Genomic DNA, 18,818 nt, shown 5'->3' with positions numbered 1-18,818 from the left:
ACATCTTAGTTCCAAACAAAATAACAATAACCAGAAAAGTAGTTAAAATTAGAAGAAAAGAAAACCAAAAAATCAATAAACAATAAGAAGAAGAAAAATGAGTAAATGTGAACTTCCTTTTCATAATTGGTGAAAATACATTTATTTAAGTTCAAAAATATAATTTTATGATTAGTTTTTACTGGTTTACTATTTTTTCTGGCCTAATAGTTTTTTTTTTCTTTCTAATTATTAATCGTATATCTAATGTGATAATTTAGAATAAATATAAAAAATTAATTTAAATATTGTTTTGTCTTTAAGATGAAATAGTGTGTTTAACAAAAAATAATTGTACTTTAAGAAACTAAATTGTTTTATTTATTTATTATAATTTAAGGACTACTAACGACCACTTAACGAAAGGATTAAATAGTTTTTTTTTTTGTTTTGAGTAAGAGAGCCCTGTTAGTTGTTTTTAATAGGTTAAGACTAAGTTGACGAGAAAATGTTAGTTTAGATATTAACTTGATAAATGGAAAAAAAAAATTTAGGAAATTGGTGAGATAATGTTAGTTTAGGGACTAAATTTATAATTTATTATAAATATTATTATTTGTATAATTAATTAGATCAGTCTAATACGTCTAAATCTTTTTCAATGACATGTTGTATAATAGTTTGAGGTTAAAAATGACTTAAAAGTGCATTGGTTTTGTCTATTTAAAAAACAGAAAGAAAAAAAAAAGTCTATGTTTGGTTGGTAATATTTAATTTAAAATTTGATTAAAGAAAAGGAAATATGGTGGAACCGAATGTTACTTATTTTATGAGCCATCTTAATGCGTCCATTACCGGCAACATTTCCCACCTATTTATAGCCAAATCTTTGATGCCTTTTCCATAAATTTTATAATATCCAGTATTTTAAAGTTTAAATCATGTCTTTCTCATCCAAATTACCTTTGGTTATGTTCTTTTGTTCCTTTTTTATCCATGCATCTTTAGGTACGTATACTATATATATACTCTTTTAAATATTTTCCAATGTCTAGTTACTAATGCAATTTTAAAATTTAAAATTTAAATAATTGGAATGATATGAGTTTTAATTCTCAATTTTCAGCTGAAATTGTGTGTGAGGAGTTGCATGAGGATCTATGTGCTTTCTCAATAGCTTCATCGGGAAAACGGTGTTTGTTGGAGACGGATAAGGCCGCGGACGGTGGCGTAGAATACCAATGTAGGACATCAGAAGTTGTGGTGGAGAGAATGGTGGAATACATAGAGACAAACCAATGTGTTAACGCTTGTGGAGTTGAAAGGAACTTGAGCCAGAATTCACAACCAAACTTTGTTCACCATCTTGTTTCCAGAATTGCCCCAACATTATTGACCTTTACTTCAATTTGGCTGCTGGAGAGGGTAAGAAATTTCTCATTTTGTTTAGTAACAAAATTTTATATATGCATGAGCATGGTTATAATGTTTGGATATTAAGTGCATTTCTTTTTAACTTATTTTGAACAATTCAGATAATTGGACTTTACTGATTAGTGTTGAAAACTCAATTTTTTGTCACCTTGTTTGAAGAACCTTTCAAGAGTGTAGTCTCAAGTTTCAACAAACAAATAATGAGTCATGGTTGAAATGTCAACGTACTAAGAATCTTAAGTTTTTTTTTTTTTGGTCCTAATTTCTTGGTTTCATTTCTAGAAAGAAAAAAAAAGGGTCCGCATGTCACAATAGTTTTTTTTGCTTAAATACATGGCAATGCTTGTTCATGTTCACTTTTCACTATGAAAGCATCAAGATACCTTACCATCTAACACTTTAACTTCAAATTTAATCAAGGTACACATAGTCATTCTTTTAAAAAAATAAAATAAAGAGGATTATTTTCTTGTAGGAGAACATTTTTATAATTTTTTTTAATTATTATTTGTAGAGGACTATGTTCTGTATTATTTTTGTTTTGTTGAAATTAGCATAAACAGAAATGAAGTTAGCTTTGATACTATGTAGGGGTGTTTTTGCCTGACCTCTGTGAGCTCCAAAAGACCAACCCTCACCGCGCTATGGCTGAGCTTGTGAGCTCCGGAGCTGCACCTGGCCCTATTTTTGGTGAGTCAGAGGAACTTCCTGCAGCACTTGCCCCTGCTCCCCAGTAAACAAAGTTTCTTGGTCTCGTGAATTTTCACTTTATCTTTGCATAGATGGCAAAAACTTAGAATGAATTATGTGTTGGGGTTTGATTATTGTAATAATCTTTGTAGAAGAAACAATAATTTGTTGGCACACTGTTGATATAGATTTATATTACTCAGCAAATTTTCACATTGGAATTTGTTTGTGCTCCAAATATGTTCAATGAAAAAAATGTAATGCATTATTTGTTAAATAATTTAAACAGTAGACTTTTATAATAGATCCAGTATCCATGATTTAATCTAATTTTGAATTTAAATCAATTACAATTACACCTGTTCAAGACCGAACTCAGAACCGTTATGTGACGACAGCCGCAATGAAATAACTGTCGCCACGTCTTCATCCGCCGGGAAATTTCTATAAGAGGGGTCCTCCCCCTATAAACAAGGTATGCATTACTCTTTACTTCTCACTTCCCTCGACTCCTACTAACTTGGACATCAAAGTGCTTGTAGAGACTCTCCACCGAGAGCTGAACAACCAACGACCTCTGCTCGCTGCCGTCGCCAGCGACTGACAGCCGTCTCCGGTGGTCTTGTACGGATCAAACACCAAACTGGTCGATAATCATCCCTCTAATCTTTGTTTTACAATAAACCGAAGGATTCCACACGCCACATCAAAGGCTAAATCTCCATCACAATTTTCCATAGTCAACAAGTTTTAATGATGCAATATGTTATATGTGCAACTGTATTTGGTTTCTCCTTACTTGACAACTGTATTTGTGTTTGCTCTGACAAATTTAAATGAGAAAAACAACCAAAACCTATTAATAATACACACTTAAATTAGAACTAAACCAACTTGTCAAGCAGGCTTGGAAGATAGCAATTCTTTCCTAACATGATATTCCCTAAGAAAACTTGGTGATGATTGGTTTCTTTTGAACAAATCTAAATTTACAAATGTTAAAAATACATCAGAAGTTCATAATCAGTAAATATTAATAAAGTGGTTTTAAGAGAACAAAACCTAAAATAATACAAGAAAATTCTTTAGAGTTTGGACCAAACAATGTTCTTAGCTAATAACTTTTCTTTAAAAAAATTTAGGGAAAAACTTGAATTATGTGGAAACATAACTGAGAACAGAATCCACAGGCAGTAGTCAAGCACTATGGCCTCATTAGATGTGGTAGATGATAAAAACATATAAATTGAAGAAAATGTATCAAACCAAATTTTCAGGAAAGGAAACCAAGCTGGAATCTCCTTATCCTGTAAAATGCTAAATCAACAACAATTTAATTCTACATACACAGATCATAAAAATAAATTAAAAATAAAAACTATGGAACAGACCTGATAAACAACTTAATATCTTCACTAGCACTCTTTAACTATAACACAAACCTCTGCTCAGATAAAAACAAAAACATCATATACGTGATTCATGTACACATAAACTGAAATACCATCAATAAGACCCAATGTGCTTGAAGATGGGGTCGCAGATCTAATATTAAAAAAATACCCATTAGACTAGAAGTGAAAACACACAAATGAAATGCAAACACAGTAAAAAATGAATTCATAATGCTCACAAGTGAAACCATATCCATCTGTAGATCTGCAACTTATCCAAATTTATATTCTCCAAACCAGCTTCATTGTATTCTCTAATTTATACCAATATCTTAAAACAACTCAACTAACAAATTTACTTCAATAACAAATCTTCCTCAAAACAACCCTGGGGAACGTTCAGTTTGGTAGTGAACCTGGCAAACCAATTTGGCCATCAAATAAATGGGTGGTGAACGCTAAAATACAGCTGAGTAGAATCGCATAAAACAGAAATAAACACAGCAGCCAAAAGACAATTATTCAGAAACTTGATTGCATAAAACCATAACTATGCAGCACAATTGCACAACCAGAACCGATAACATGCATAAAAAATTAAATCAACAGTCCAGGAAATCAACAAAGAAATTTCAATCAAGATTGGGAGAGGAGAATGAAACACAAGAATTGATTACAAAGTTTGGTCCAATAACCTACATAAACCAATATATAAGTTGACATATCATAAATGAAAATCAAAGTAATTCAACATCTAAGTCATGAAACAATATGACAAAATCATTCCAGCACAAAGATCAGATGTTCAGCCCCTTAGCATTATAGCATCTAAGAAAATGGAAAATGTATTTTTTTTCTATTTCCTAATTCTTATGCTTGGATCCTTGTAAGTAATCTAACTAACTGATTGTCTCATCCATCATCTTCCTCTAATGATATCAAATGCCTTTCACCTTCCTTTGTATCTCCAATTATCTCTCCATAAAGAATGTCCAATGTGCTTGTATTTGGGGATGCAAATCTAACAGTCAAAAAATACGCATTAGACTATAACAGAAAAATAAAAACACAAATAAAATGTAAACACAAAGTAAAAAATGAATTCATAATGCTCATAAATAAAACCATAACCATATGTATACAAATAAATATATTAGCTACAACCATGATGCTATCAATCCAAGCCTGTAACAAAGGTGACACAAGGATTGTGTTATTAAAGGTCAAATTCTACTGCAATATTATTCTAATTCTAATCTGGTACGGAAATTTTATATTTCTCAGCTTTCGAAAACCAATGTGCAATTGTGCATGTGCTTGGACTGGCCTAAACAAAATCAGATCAAGAAGAATATCCAATAGTATATATTAATAGTAAATCAACTAAATCGAAGCTGATATTATCTAGACAGTTCTAACAATCATTCAAACAAGAATTGAAGAATTTAACATGGTCAAAGTCAGATTTTTTAGAGAAAAACCAGAACATGCATTAAGACTAATATCACGCAATCAACATAAATCTAACCAAGTTTTCTGATACATGTCACTTCCTCATTATCCTTTTTCCCACTGCCACTTTTCACTGTTATTTTTACTGCACCTCAATTTTGGACAATGTATTATCCTTCCAAATCAAGTACTATTTCATTTGTCTTTCAATTTTCGTACGAGAATAATTCAGAGAATGAAGTATGTTCAGGGGAATCAAGCTCTAGCTAGTCTCTTTGAAAGAATTCATCTTCTAGTTTATAATAAATATAAAATCAAAACAAATTCACTCAATCTAATACATTGTCAAACCATTATCACTGGCCAATACATAATCAATCAATTACCAATGCAATCAACCTAAGCCATCATAAACAAATTTCATACAATCTAATGGTAGAAAATGACAACAGTACCAAAACAATAAACATACATAAATTAAAATAAGTGAACCCTCTAAGAGAAACTTACTTTCAACTAACCGAAACCAAACTTTCTACAAAATCCTTTGCACCAGAGAACCAGTCTATATCTTTGTTGACAACTTCAACTACCTCCATAATTTTATCTCTCATATTATATATAACTGCCCAGTGACGATCGCCAAATGCAAATACTGCCTTATCATCATTCATATAAAGGCATGTCATTTGAAAATCATCATGAATGTAATTTGTTTTTATATTCCGATAGCTAATACTAAGCAATGGAGTCCAAGACTCATGAACCCCATACTCCTTCATCTGCCATAAAACAAATTCGGTTTTATTGGAATCATAAGAAAAACAAAGACAGTCCCTCAGAACACTAAGAATTGGCGGAATAAATGGCACTTCATCAAATCCCAAAGGCAACAGAAATTGTGTGTACTTCTCGGTCGAAAGATCAAGCGAAACAATCACAAATTGCTGGACACTGGTAATTAAGCTGTATGCATAAGAAGGATATAAATGATCGCGAAGAGCCAACCAGTTAACAGTGCCACTCAAATGCACACCAGCACTACGACGATGATTACAAATACCCAACAAATTAAGAGGAATCACAGGAAAACTTTGAATATTTTTCCAACAATTATGATCAAAACTGAAAACTTTAACCTCGCTTTTTCCCGAAGCTTTATTATCCTTTTCATCATATTCAACACGAAAAGCAACAACCTTATAAGTTTTAGTTGACTCGACGTAACCAAACACGAAATTAAAATATTTAAAACCATAGATTCTATCGTCATCGACGGTATAGTCACACAACCCTAACATTTCAGATGTTATTCTCGTGGAAGGGTTCCAGAAACGAAACCAGTAGGTCGTAGTTTCATTGGGAAAATATTTGGTTTTACTGAAAAACAAACAGAGCAATCCGTTGCAAGAACCAACCAACTTGAATTGGGAGAAGTCGTTCAGAGGGTATAAATTGTCGGTGTCAAGTTTGATGGATGGATTTTGGAGTAAACGATGAAAGGGGAAGGGTACGACTTTATAATGGTCGAGGTGATTCCAAAATATAGCGAGGTGAGGGTTTTGTGGTGATTTTTTAAGATGCATTTGGATGAAGGTTGGATCAGAGATGAGAGTGTTCCATGATTTGTTGACGCATTTGAATTGCAGGATGGATTTGACATTAAGGAATGATAGGATTTCGGCGATGAGATTGTCGGGAATGAATACCGGCGTCGGCAATGGTTCATTGGGAATGATATCCATCGCTTGATTGAAGTTCAAAACGAACTGTAAGCAGAAAGAAAGTGATAACTCTTATATAAACCGAAAGAGAGAGAGAGAGAGACGATCCAAACTATCAGAATTGGATCGTTGTGCACAGAGGGTGGGCCCAACAATAACACTTTTTTTATATAAAAAACAGACTATTTAAATAAGAAATATTCACATTAAAATTATAGATATTATAAAAATAAATAAAAAATTTATTAGATATTAATAAGATTTAATGTAGAGATCATTTGTGCATAGAGAGTGGGGCCAACTATAATAAGATTCAATTTATTAGATATTAATAAAATTTATTAGATATTAATAATATTAATAAGATTTAATGTAGAGATTGTTTATGATCTTTATAACATAAAATAAAAATAATTTATAAATTTCTATCATAATCAGTTTAATGTGTATCATTTAAATTGCAAAAAAACATATAAAATTTGAACTGTAGACAAAAGACACAAAATATTATACTTTATCAATTAAATTAATATATGATTATAAATAAATTTGTCAATCATTACTTTTAATGACATACCAACATTTTTAAAATAATTTTGTAGATATATTAAAACATAAAGAATTTTAATAGGAGACAAAAGAAAAATGATAACTTAATATATGTATTAAAAGATAAAAGATAATTTATAAACGTTTTAAAAGTTAGTTGATTAAAATAAATAAAGAAAAATAAAAAAAATGTAAGTGTTACTCAAAAATGACAAAAAAATGTGATTTTTTTTTAAATAAAATAAAACCATAACAGTTTTTGTGATAATTAAATCATTATAGTTTTTTCTACATGTAAATCATAACACTTAAAAACATGTATCATTTTTCATAAAAAAAACATCATATCATATATTTAAGTCAATAAGTCGCATATTTTGTTCTTAAATGAGATAAAATACTTTTAGATCGAAGATTCATTTTAATGTTTGAGAAAAATAGCAAGACTACATTTAGTCTTTAAAAACAATATAACCACTTTTTAGTCTAAAAATAATAATAGGGACAACTTGATTTAATTTTTTAATAACAAATGTTTACAATAACTAACAACGATGTCCCAAATTTTAATATATAACATGTTCAACTACTTTTTTTTGGGTACAAAACATGTTCACTATTTTAATGGTTACCATTACCAATAGATGATTAAGAGAATATTTTATAATTAATGATACCATTTCGGTGTTAAAGATCCACGAATTTCCTGATTAGTATTTATGATATCCCAAATTTTACAATAACTAACAACGATGTCCCAAATTTTAATATTTAACATGTTCACTACTTTTTTTTGGGTACAAAACATGTTCACTATTTTAATGGTTACCATTACCAATAGATGATTAAGAGAATATTTTATAATTAGTGATACCATTTCGGTGTTAAAGATCCACGAATTCCTGATTAGTACTTATGATATCACTCATCTAAATACGTGACCATTAAATAGTTGTCAATGGTGATCATTGCTATCATTCATCAGTATTTATTCTCTGTTTTGTTTTCATCATCACACAAAAAGAGCTCATTTCTGTTGTTGGCATATGGGATTGTTTTTCTGAAGTTGAGAGATGTGTCACAGGAATTGTGATATTTTTCTCGCAAGTGCTTGGGGCAGATTTTAGTGGAGCAAAACAAGTAGGGTTTTGATACGACGAATAACCAACCAAACATAGATAAAGACAAAAGTATATATTTAATCTATTAAGTTTAACTCAATTTTTGTTTAAATCCTTTAACGTTTATTTATTTATTTGATTTTTCCTATTTGATCTTTAAATTACATTCGTTTGTATCATTATTCTTTAAAATATATTAAATTATACATTCAGACATTTGAATTAGAAAATTTTCTCAAATTATTATCATAAAATGTTAAGATCTAATCGAAATATCGTAACAAATCGATAGATTTAACTATTTTGCATGTTAAAGAAGTTAAAAGACATTAATTATATTGATAGATCTTTATTATTTTGGTTTTAAAGGTATAAACGTGTTTAAATTGTTGTAGACAAAATCAATAATATAGACTATTTATAAGATTTGATGAATGTTTTCTGAATGATTAGTAAGAGGAACATGTTGTTACATTGTTTGTTGCAACATTTGATAGAGTTTTAAATAATCATAAGTTTTTAATTGAACTATTTATTGTTGAAATTAAGATAAATGATTAACTATATAAACATAGTTTAATTTAAAAGATCAAATTGAGATAAAATAAACTTAAAGAACCTAAACAAGAATTGAGTTAAATTTAAAGGATATAAACTATAATTCAATTAAACTTAAAAGATTATAAATAAAATTTTAGCAAGGATAAACAGGTAATAGCCAATTTAGAATAGTTCATTTCTTGCTTTTCGTGTATTGGGTGTTCATAAGATTCAGCATTTTTCTTGTGATATGCTGATGCTAACTTTGCCAGCCATGTCTTGTGTTTTTTTGTTGTTGACAAAACTGTGTTTGGTGTTGATATATGGATGGATTACGTTGCTTTGCTCGTGTAGATCTTAGGCTAAGGTATATTTTCTCAAAACTTGTGTTAATATGTTTACTATAGCATGTTACAAACCGGTCTTAGCATTTGTGATCTATTACTTATTGTAAATTGTAATTGAATCATAATTCATTCCTTCTTGTTTTTGTTTTTGACAGAGAGAAGCTCGTGCCATTCCATTAGAAATCTAAACAGAAATACAATCTACAACAAAATAGAAGACTTGGTTGGTAGTTAGCCTGAGATATTACTCCTCTTGCTAACTAGAGAGCAACCATATTTGTTTGTCTCATAATGGTCCCAAACTCAGAAATATCCTTTCTATTGATTTCATAAGTGTCTGTTACCAATATTACCAATTGTGAATTGAATTCAAAAATGGTATTATAGAAACCTAAATCACTGCACCATTTGAGAGCTGGTAGTAAACAAAAAGCTTCACCCTTCTTCACACTCGTAAGCAGCTGGAACCAAGAAGAATAAACTGCTACAGATCTGTCATTGGAATCCCGAATACCAAACTGGATCCACTTTTGCAATACTGCTGCATCTACAGCTAGGTTGTATGGTTATTAGAGGACAGGTTGACCACACTACGAAATTGAAAGAGTTTTGTCTACCAGAGGTGGGATACCCTTGTCATGACTGCATGAGAAGTTTCGATCATGGTTTCCCACACGCAGGTATTGCGCTTCGCTTAAATGCTCCATAGGAGCATGATCATTTCCTGGAACTGAGTTTCCTCAAGCTTGGAGCAAAGAATGAAGAATAAGCACTTTACATTATAGGGTCTTTATTCATTTTTATTTTGTGTATATTGTTGCCCTTAATAATATTGCTTTATGTAGTCGTTGGCTTGCAAATGATACTGCACAATTTTTGTTTCATCTTTTTGTTGTACAACAAGTAATTGCTCACTCAATTTCAATATTTGCAAGCAATCCTTTGACACTAGTCAAATGTTCAGTTTACAATTAAGTTTGAGTTTGTTTCTGTGCCCACTAATCCCTTAAAACATCAAAGTTTAGACTTGCAACCATGGGTAAAAAGACACTTGAAGAGTTGGTAATGCCAAAAGAACACACACAAACATTCCTAAGCAAACTAGATTAAAATGCACCAATAAAAAAGCATCATCTGTAAAGTGCAGAAAAAATGTGAAATGTTTATGATCGGTCTACCCTTGTCTATGAGCATTTAGTGAAGGTCTGTTCTCCAATCAATATTAAGAAGCAGCATAAATGAAACTCAAAGTTTTGCATTTTAACAAGACAAAAAAAAGAGAATAATCCATTTGGCTTAAAACCGTTACAAATGATTGTAAACCAAAAACATTTCATGCTATGAATTCTGTTGTGTCCTATTGACTTAGATCAAACCAGAATCATAACATGGAAATAGAGGAGTATGCAAATGTTTAAAGATAGTTATTCAAGTATGCCCACTATTAAGCAGATTCATGCAGGTAATCAAGTTTGTTTAACCCAATAGTCGATGTGATCATTTAACAGATTTTCAAAAACAATGTGGGATGAAATGAATCTAGAATTCCATGGTAGACTGTAACAGCTTGCAGAGGTTAAAGTCCAAGAAGTATTCAGTAATTTAGTCTAAACATGTTCCAATAATCCATTTGTTGATAACTTTGACAGCAAGAGCTTAGGAGAATATTTGCAGCCAACTAAACTTATGGAAAATAATAATGTCATTCATTTTTCAATAGCCAATCAATCCTTATCCACTAATCTCTTTATCTTTATTCCTTGTGTACAGCATTCTATGCAAGATTTGTTCTAGTTGTTTTTCTCTTTTCTACGCAGTCTGTTTTATATAAATAATAAAGTGAGGGAATTAATAATTTAAATTTGAAACATACAAATATGTTGCTACTAGGGGAAGGAAAAAAGAAACAAGTTTAAATTCCATATATATTATTTAAGCAATAGAACCGGAAACAATAATCACACTCTTAACTTGAGATTACCCATTTTATTACACAGAGACCTTCCCATGTATTCCCAATAATTATAATTAATATAATTATAATAAAACAGGTAACAAACCATTGTCACTGCCCCAACTAAAAGCAATGCTGCTAAATTCATAACCTTTGCCATCTTGAATTTCTTGAGTAGAAGAGAAGCAACAAAAAACCCCAAAGAAGCAACCATCATCACAATCCTCACATAACATTCCTTGCCAATACCAACCTTGTCTTGCAATTCCATTAAATATGAAAGATTTGACAATTTCCTAGTCTTAGGAGCAATGCTGAGTTTCTTAATGGGAAATTTGGGTTGAAATTTGTGGAAAAAGTTCTTGATTTTGGTGGTGATGAAACTAGGTCGTTTGGGTTTTATGGGGTTTGAAGTGATAGTGAAAAGGAAATGAGGAAGGTTGAGGAGAATGGAAAAGCGGAAGAAGGAGAGGGTTTGAGTGGATGGGTAAGTTGCAGCTGAGAATCTGAATCGGAAGTTGAAATGTTTGGCTTTGGCAGTAACGCGGATTCTCCATGATTGTTGTTCTGTTTGTTTCCATTCCATTCCCAAACAGAGTGGAAGTAACCGTTGGAGTAAGGTTTTCACATAGTGGGAGACTGGTTCAAATATTTTGAGAATGTACTTTTAACTTTTTTTTCTAAACCATATAATAAAGAAACATGTAATAACACATGTCGATGGTATTTTAATCATGTAAAAATAGTTTAGTTGCAATATGTATGATCTTGACTTTGTATTCAGATTTTATATTTCTTTATATTTAATAGGTGTGAATCTAGCTATTGTATTATTTGACTAAAAAAAATTATCTAGTAAACAAAAATTTGTTGATGAAAATTCGAGTTTAAATTCAAATTTATTAGAATAATTTTTTTATTGAAATAGTTTTTAGTAGTTAAGTTCTACTTAATTGAACTCGAAATAATCTAAATTTTATTTTTTTAAGAATATGAGAGTTACGACAAAAAAAATGATTTTTTTTATTAAAAAGAAGATATACTTTAGTTACACATGTATATTTTGAAATTTGTGGTATGATATTAAATAAATAGTTTCTTTTAATGAATGACTATGTATTTTATACTTTGGTGTATGTCGTCAATCAATTTTTTTTTTATAATTCCAACTTTTAGTGGAGGATAAAAATATAGACATTTAAAAAATAAAAAATTTAATTGTATTTTTGGTTTTCTTATTTTAATATATTCATGAAAATAATTTCATTATTTTAAAATCAAACTTTTGGTTTTTTTTTTTTTTTTTACATTTGGTGCAATTTTGACATCAAATTAAAATTTTGACCTATAAAATTGTAAGTTTCAGCCCTATGAATAGTGTTTCGTAGTCCCAATTCTAAATATAATTACAAAATATAAATTTTAAAACAAAAACACCATTTTGTAAATTAAAAGTCACAATTTTTAGTGTAAAATTATGCACTGAGACAAAAAAATACAACAAATATAAAAATAGAGGGACCAAAAACTTTGATATTAAAATAAAGAGACTATTTTTGTAAATATGTTAAAATAAATGACTACAAGTACAATTAAACTAAAAAAAAGTTAAAGTAAACTCCCTAAAATAGTCTCTAAGAATATTTCAATTTAGTCTTCAATTTTGTAAAACGTTCTTAGAAATCATAATGATAATTGACTTTGTAGGATAATTTTAAATTGATTCTTGTAAATATAAATATTTAAATTTAGTCCGACTTTATAAAATATTTTTCAAATTTAGAAGTGGCAAGATGGATGGATCAAATATATATGAAATGAATTGCAATGGATTGATCGTAAAGGTCCATTAATCCATTTATCCCGATCTTATAAATAAGAATATTTAAATTTACTTTAATTTTATAAAATATTTTTCAAATCTAGAGGTGCCAAAATAGATGGATCGAATATGGATTGAATTGTAATGGATTGATCTTAATAGTTCATTAATTTATTTAATAATCCATTAAAAATTGTTTAAAAATGTCCAATTAAATCACCAATTGAAGATTAAATCCATCCAATTCATAAAATTATATAAAATTATTTAAATATTATAAATAAATCATTTAAATTACTTACAATATATAAATCATTTAATTTATTGAAATAATAAATAAAATATTTTTGGATGGACAATTTTTCTGAGTTTAAAGAAGAAGAGCATGAAATTGTTGTGTTTGTTTATTTTTTAATAAAGTATTGTAAATTAGTAAAAAAAAATAAAAAAAAAATTATAAGTAATGGACCTAAAATGACTCATATATAATTTTTCTCCCACATCTTATTTATCTATTTTTGGGCTTAAATCAATTAATTTACTAATTTGTTTATGCCTTCTTGTTATAGTTATACCCTCTAAATTGAGATTATAATTTTAGAATACACATAAATTAGCTTACTAATTTGTTCAGTATTGTAAGTATTTATGTACTCTGATCTCTCTCTCAACTCAAATTTATGTAGTCTTTTAGTGATTTAACATAATTAACGCTTAAATTTTAATTTAAATAAATATAAAATTAATTAATTAACAACCATTAATTAATTAAAATTATTATAATCAAAATTTTTATTTATTTTTTTAACTAATAATCAGTTTTTAATAAACCCAGTCACTATTGTCATATATTTCTTGTTAATTTTCATCTAATGCAACAAAAAATTATATTTGTTCTTTTCTATTTATTTAATATTTTTAACAATTTTCTTGCATACTAATTAAAAATACTCGAATAATTATTATTTAAGTTAAAATAAAAATTAAATATTAATATGTGTACTAAATTGTGTCGTATACTGAATTCTTAAAGTGATCTGGCAAAATGGAATTAAACTATCCATGATGGATTGTAACATTAGAGATGATATTAAATATGATCAATTAATTTTGTTCTGAAACATTGACCAATTGATTAATCAAAAGAAAAAAGGGAGAAGGGAGACTTGACTTTGATTTGTGATAATCACATCAGCATTCTAGCATATAGCCAATTAACATTTAGGCAAATCAGCAGGTGGTGGACCAAGAGAAGTTGAAGGTGTTGGTCCATTCTCAATTATGAAAGCCGTGACTAGTCCCCATAGGTTATGATCATCCACATGACAATGCATAAACCATACCCCTAAAAATAAAACATTGAAGAAATTATTAGTACATGCTATCTCAGTTAGATTCTAAATTACCTTACTAAAATCATTATTAAAAAAGAAAAATTAGTGACTGAAATTATAGACAAAAAATATAAACCCATCATCACTAATTTTTTTTCATTACTAAATTTATTTAGCCATGAAATTAGAGATACATTTTATATTATTTCTCTAAATTTATTTTACTAACTAATTTTTTTTCTAGTAGTAAACTAATCTTACATACTTAATTATACATACCTGGATTATTTGCTTGGAATCTAATAGCAACCCATCCTCCAACTGGCACAGGAACCGTGTTTCGAATTAAAGGGTTCACCAAATTATACTTTAGTTTATCTTTAGTAGAATCGAAAATCCCAAACCCTTGAGCCAAAACATGAACATTCAAACCATGAAGATGCATGGGATGACTTTGTGCATTCAAAATTGCCGTATTTTGAAACACAATCTCCACCGTCGAATTAAACTTGAATTTCATCACCTTGGTTGATTTCGGCGCAAATGTAACATTCGCATCCAAAAATATTTTCGGGTTTGTGAAGTCAAAAGTTTTTGGAGGGTAATAAGGGAAATCCGTAGTATACAAGCCACTCACATTATAAAAATATGCCTCCATTATAGAGAATCCTTTCCCAATTGGAAGCAAAAAAGATTCATTATTCATATTAGCTGAAAATTTTTGTTTGAGTGGACCTGTACACGTGGCATTAATAGGACATGGTTGTAAACCAATGCTAATTGTGATATACAAGTGCTCATCCACATCAAGTGGGACAGGGACCCAATATGGGGCCCCCACAAGGCTTGTTATGCTGCTAAAAAATTTGTGAGCTATTGGTGTGTTGTCATGGAACGGTAGTATTGGCATCAAAGGTTTATGTTTTATTGTTGATTTTTTGTAACCTTCGTAAACGACAAGGCCCCGGGTTGTCGTTTTGTCGATGAGTGGTTCTGGTTCCCCAACAATATAAGGAGATGCAGCCATGTAGTATAAACCTTTGGGTTGATCGGCGGTGAAAAGTATGTCGGCGCTTTGGCCGGCGGCGATGACGAGTATGTCGGAGATATAGTGATCGGTGTAGGCAGCATCCATGGCTACAACTGTGAACTTGTGATTGGCTATCTTGAAGAAAAGATTGTTGTTTAGTGCAGCGTTGACCATTCGGAATAGATAGGTTTTTCCTTGCTTCACTTTCAACTTGAATGTCTCTAAAATATGCCCAAAATGTGGATAGAATATATTTATTTCAATATTAGGTGTTGAACAACATTTATTTATTCCAATCATAAGTTTTTTTTGTGTGACTAAATTCATATAGTAGGTTTTGAACACTTGCTTTATTATAATGTTATTATTTTTTTTTTGACAAACATATGATGTTTCTTCTATAAACTATGAATTAAAGAAATAATTGTTGACCTCTTAAAAAAAAAATAATTGTTGAATCATATAATATTAACCTAAGTGATCATCTTAAAACTTAGGAGAATCAATAAAAAAAAAAAAAAACTTATATTCTCACCTCCATATGTATTTCTTTAAAAATGTATTTTCGTAAAAAATATAATTTATCAAATTAGTGATAAGAACATGTTTGTACTAGCTAGTGAATATCATTTTCATTTTTATAATATTTTTTAGCTACATAGAAGTCCAATGACAAGTTATAATTCTCTTTTAGAAATTTTCAGTATAATACAAAATATTATATTAATATAATTAATTAATTAATGTTAATTTGAGATTTAATTAATCATAATTTTTTGGTTGTATAATATTTTATAATAGTAATATATTACTAAATGTTTATAAAAAATTGGAGAAACAACAATAGCAACATATTGAGTAAAAAAAGCAGCATACGATTTTTGGAACAATTGAAAAGATCTCCAGGAAGGCCATTGATAGTAAAAGCATCAGACGGTATCTTGTCGCCAGTTTCGAGTTCTTTTTTGACAATCTCCTCAACATTTCCATCATACCAATCACCTGTGTGTTAGACAAATGTAAAATAAAACATTTTCTTGATAATTTAATTAAGACAGATGAGATTAAAGAGAAGAAAAAGCAAATACCTAGTATTATTGGTACTTCCTTGTAAGGTTTAGGAAATGGAAATTGACCCGAACGAGGATGAATGATAATAGCACCATGAACAGTTGCACGTATAACTGATGCATGAGCATGCCACCACAATGTTCCTTCTTGTTGTGTCACATTGAATTTGTAAGTATAATTATGTCCAGGACGAATTGAACATTGGGTTATATATTCAGGACCATCTGCCCATGCACTAAATAGTTGGAATACTCCATGCCTTTATGTAGTTCCAAAATTTATCAACAATTAGCCATTAATATTTTTAACAAGAAGATCAATTCTAGTGAAGTTTCTCTGATTTTTTATGCTGCTGTTCTGTTCTGTTCTGTTTTTCTTTACAAGCAATTAATTTAATGGAAATATGATGCGTGCATAAGGAGCCTAATGCCTATGGTTTGAAAAATTTAATATTATCACATAAATTAAAATATTAATCAAATTTCTTACCAATGAATTGTTAAATTGTAGGGTGAATCGTTGAATACGTGAACAATCACAGAGTCACCTTCATTGACCTCCAACTTAGGGCCAGGGAAAAGTCCATTAACTGCGACAATAATTTGTTTATGGCACAATCGTGTGATAGTTTTGTTTTGAACCTGCAATTGATTTAATTTTAATACTACAAACATAGAAATTATGAAATTAAGTGTACATCAAGCAATGTTTTAAAAAGTTGGATTGTATTGGAGATCAAACCGATGAGATATCTAGACCTTAGTTCTAATAGTTCAATCAATTGAAGTATAATTGAACTAGATAGCTAATAAATGAATTTTCATCAAAAATATGAGAAATGAATAAAAAATAAGCATAAAATACATTTGTTATAAGAAAAAAATGAATTAATTAAAATAACTACGGTTCATCAAAAAATGAATTGATTAAAATAACTACGGTTCATCCTGATTTAATTCGATTATGAAAAATTTATTGCACACTACGATGAACTATAATGAGCAAATTGGTCGATTCCTAATTTAATATTTATTCAATTTTATTTTTATAGGTGTATAAGAACTAAAACACAAATTTATTAGGTCGGTTCAAAAGACATATGGATGAAATCTTGCTTTACATATCTCTTAGTCAATCGAATTGGTAGCTAAGAGATATTAAGAGTTGAGTTAATGCTTACTCTTATTTTGTTTAAAACCTTTAATTTCTTAATCATTGATACTTATTTATTATTAAAAAATATCAACTTTCATTCACTTTTACTATAATTAAAATTTAATTTTTTACTTGATAATATCGTACGTACAATATTATTTTAAATCCTACTTTGTATTAGACCAACCCTCATGATTTATGTCACAATATATACTTTTTAACCACAACCATCTCCCGTAGCTGCTATTACTATAGACTGACATAGGAGATTGATTTTCTTAAGCTAGTAGGAGAAATGAGTAGAAGTGAAAGATGAATAAATTAAAAGTCATGCAAGACTTAATCGATACAAAATAAAAAGAAAAACAAATAAAAATAAGTACTCACAACACAACTATAGTACATCAAATTAAAGCCTTACCATGAAAGTACGTTCCACTGTAGCAGCAGAAGCCATAGAAGTAGATAAAATTACAGCAACCCACGTTAGCCACAACATTAAAATCTTCATGTTAGTGTGACCAACCTGGAGAAACAAGAAGATAGAAACAGAACCTTTTATCTGAAATCAACTAATGATTGTATAGTTGTGAGAAAAAGATCCCTAGATGTTTTAGTTAATCATGAATGTAAAGGCCAAATTTGTTTCCTTTTGCACTACAACAAGGCTACATATATAACATATATATATATAGCCATGGACCAATTTGTGTGTTCTCCTATAAATCCAATTTAACTACCGAGTGCATTTTCAGTCGTATTTTTTAGGAGTTAAAATTAATTAATTTAATTTTAAAGGTGTAGAATTGACTCTAATTTATTTGAGTACTATTAAGTATAATTGATTCTAATTTAAAGTTATAATTTTTAATTTTTGAGTCCAAACATGATTTATACACTAAAATTTATTCTTTAATCCAAAAAAATCCAAATAGAAATCACTTTACATTCGACTAATTTTTAATTAAAATCAATTTTACAATATCAATCATTTAAAATAAATTTTAATCACCGCATAACCAATTTTAATCACTTTATAATCGATTTTAGTCACTGTTTTCATAATCAATTTGAGTTTACTTATTAAATATTATTATTGGTATAAAATAATGCAAATTGTTATTAAATTTTGTTAATTAATTTACTCTTGCATCAAATGAAGATTTGGTCAGCACAACACCCTTGCAAATAAAATAATATAATAAGTCAAAATTAACCTTAG

At 29.2% G+C, this 18,818-nt stretch overlaps 2 protein-coding genes and 1 pseudogene across 2 annotated transcripts; 1 reads left to right on the top strand and 2 right to left on the bottom strand.

Annotated features, from left to right (window-relative positions):
• Positions 1 to 830: 830 nt before the first annotated feature.
• LOC101494030 (uncharacterized) lies at positions 831 to 2,407 on the top strand (annotated as a pseudogene).
• A 1,708-nt stretch (positions 2,408 to 4,115) lies between these two features.
• Positions 4,116 to 6,775, bottom strand: LOC101493711 (F-box/kelch-repeat protein At3g23880-like). The gene is made up of 2 exons (XM_004492334.4): positions 5,460 to 6,775; positions 4,116 to 4,518 (listed from the first exon to the last, which is right to left on the bottom strand). The coding sequence occupies exon 1, from the start codon at positions 6,692 to 6,694 to the stop codon at positions 5,462 to 5,464; it is 1,233 nt and encodes a 410-aa protein (XP_004492391.1). The 5' UTR covers positions 6,695 to 6,775; the 3' UTR covers positions 4,116 to 4,518; positions 5,460 to 5,461.
• A 7,277-nt stretch (positions 6,776 to 14,052) lies between these two features.
• Positions 14,053 to 18,271, bottom strand: LOC101493388 (laccase-7-like). The gene is made up of 6 exons (XM_004492333.4): positions 18,018 to 18,271; positions 16,931 to 17,082; positions 16,459 to 16,700; positions 16,247 to 16,372; positions 14,620 to 15,591; positions 14,053 to 14,351 (listed from the first exon to the last, which is right to left on the bottom strand). Exons 1-6 carry the CDS (start codon positions 18,105 to 18,107, stop codon positions 14,221 to 14,223), a joined length of 1,713 nt encoding a protein of 570 aa, XP_004492390.1. The 5' UTR covers positions 18,108 to 18,271; the 3' UTR covers positions 14,053 to 14,220.
• Between the last annotated feature and the right edge of the window lie 547 nt (positions 18,272 to 18,818).

This window comes from Cicer arietinum, chromosome 3 (assembly GCF_000331145.2).
Source record: "Cicer arietinum cultivar CDC Frontier isolate Library 1 chromosome 3, Cicar.CDCFrontier_v2.0, whole genome shotgun sequence".
NCBI classification, from domain to species: Eukaryota; Viridiplantae; Streptophyta; class Magnoliopsida; order Fabales; family Fabaceae; genus Cicer; species Cicer arietinum.
Note: the sequence above shows the minus strand (reverse complement) of the source record. Positions and strands in the feature narration are given on the sequence as shown.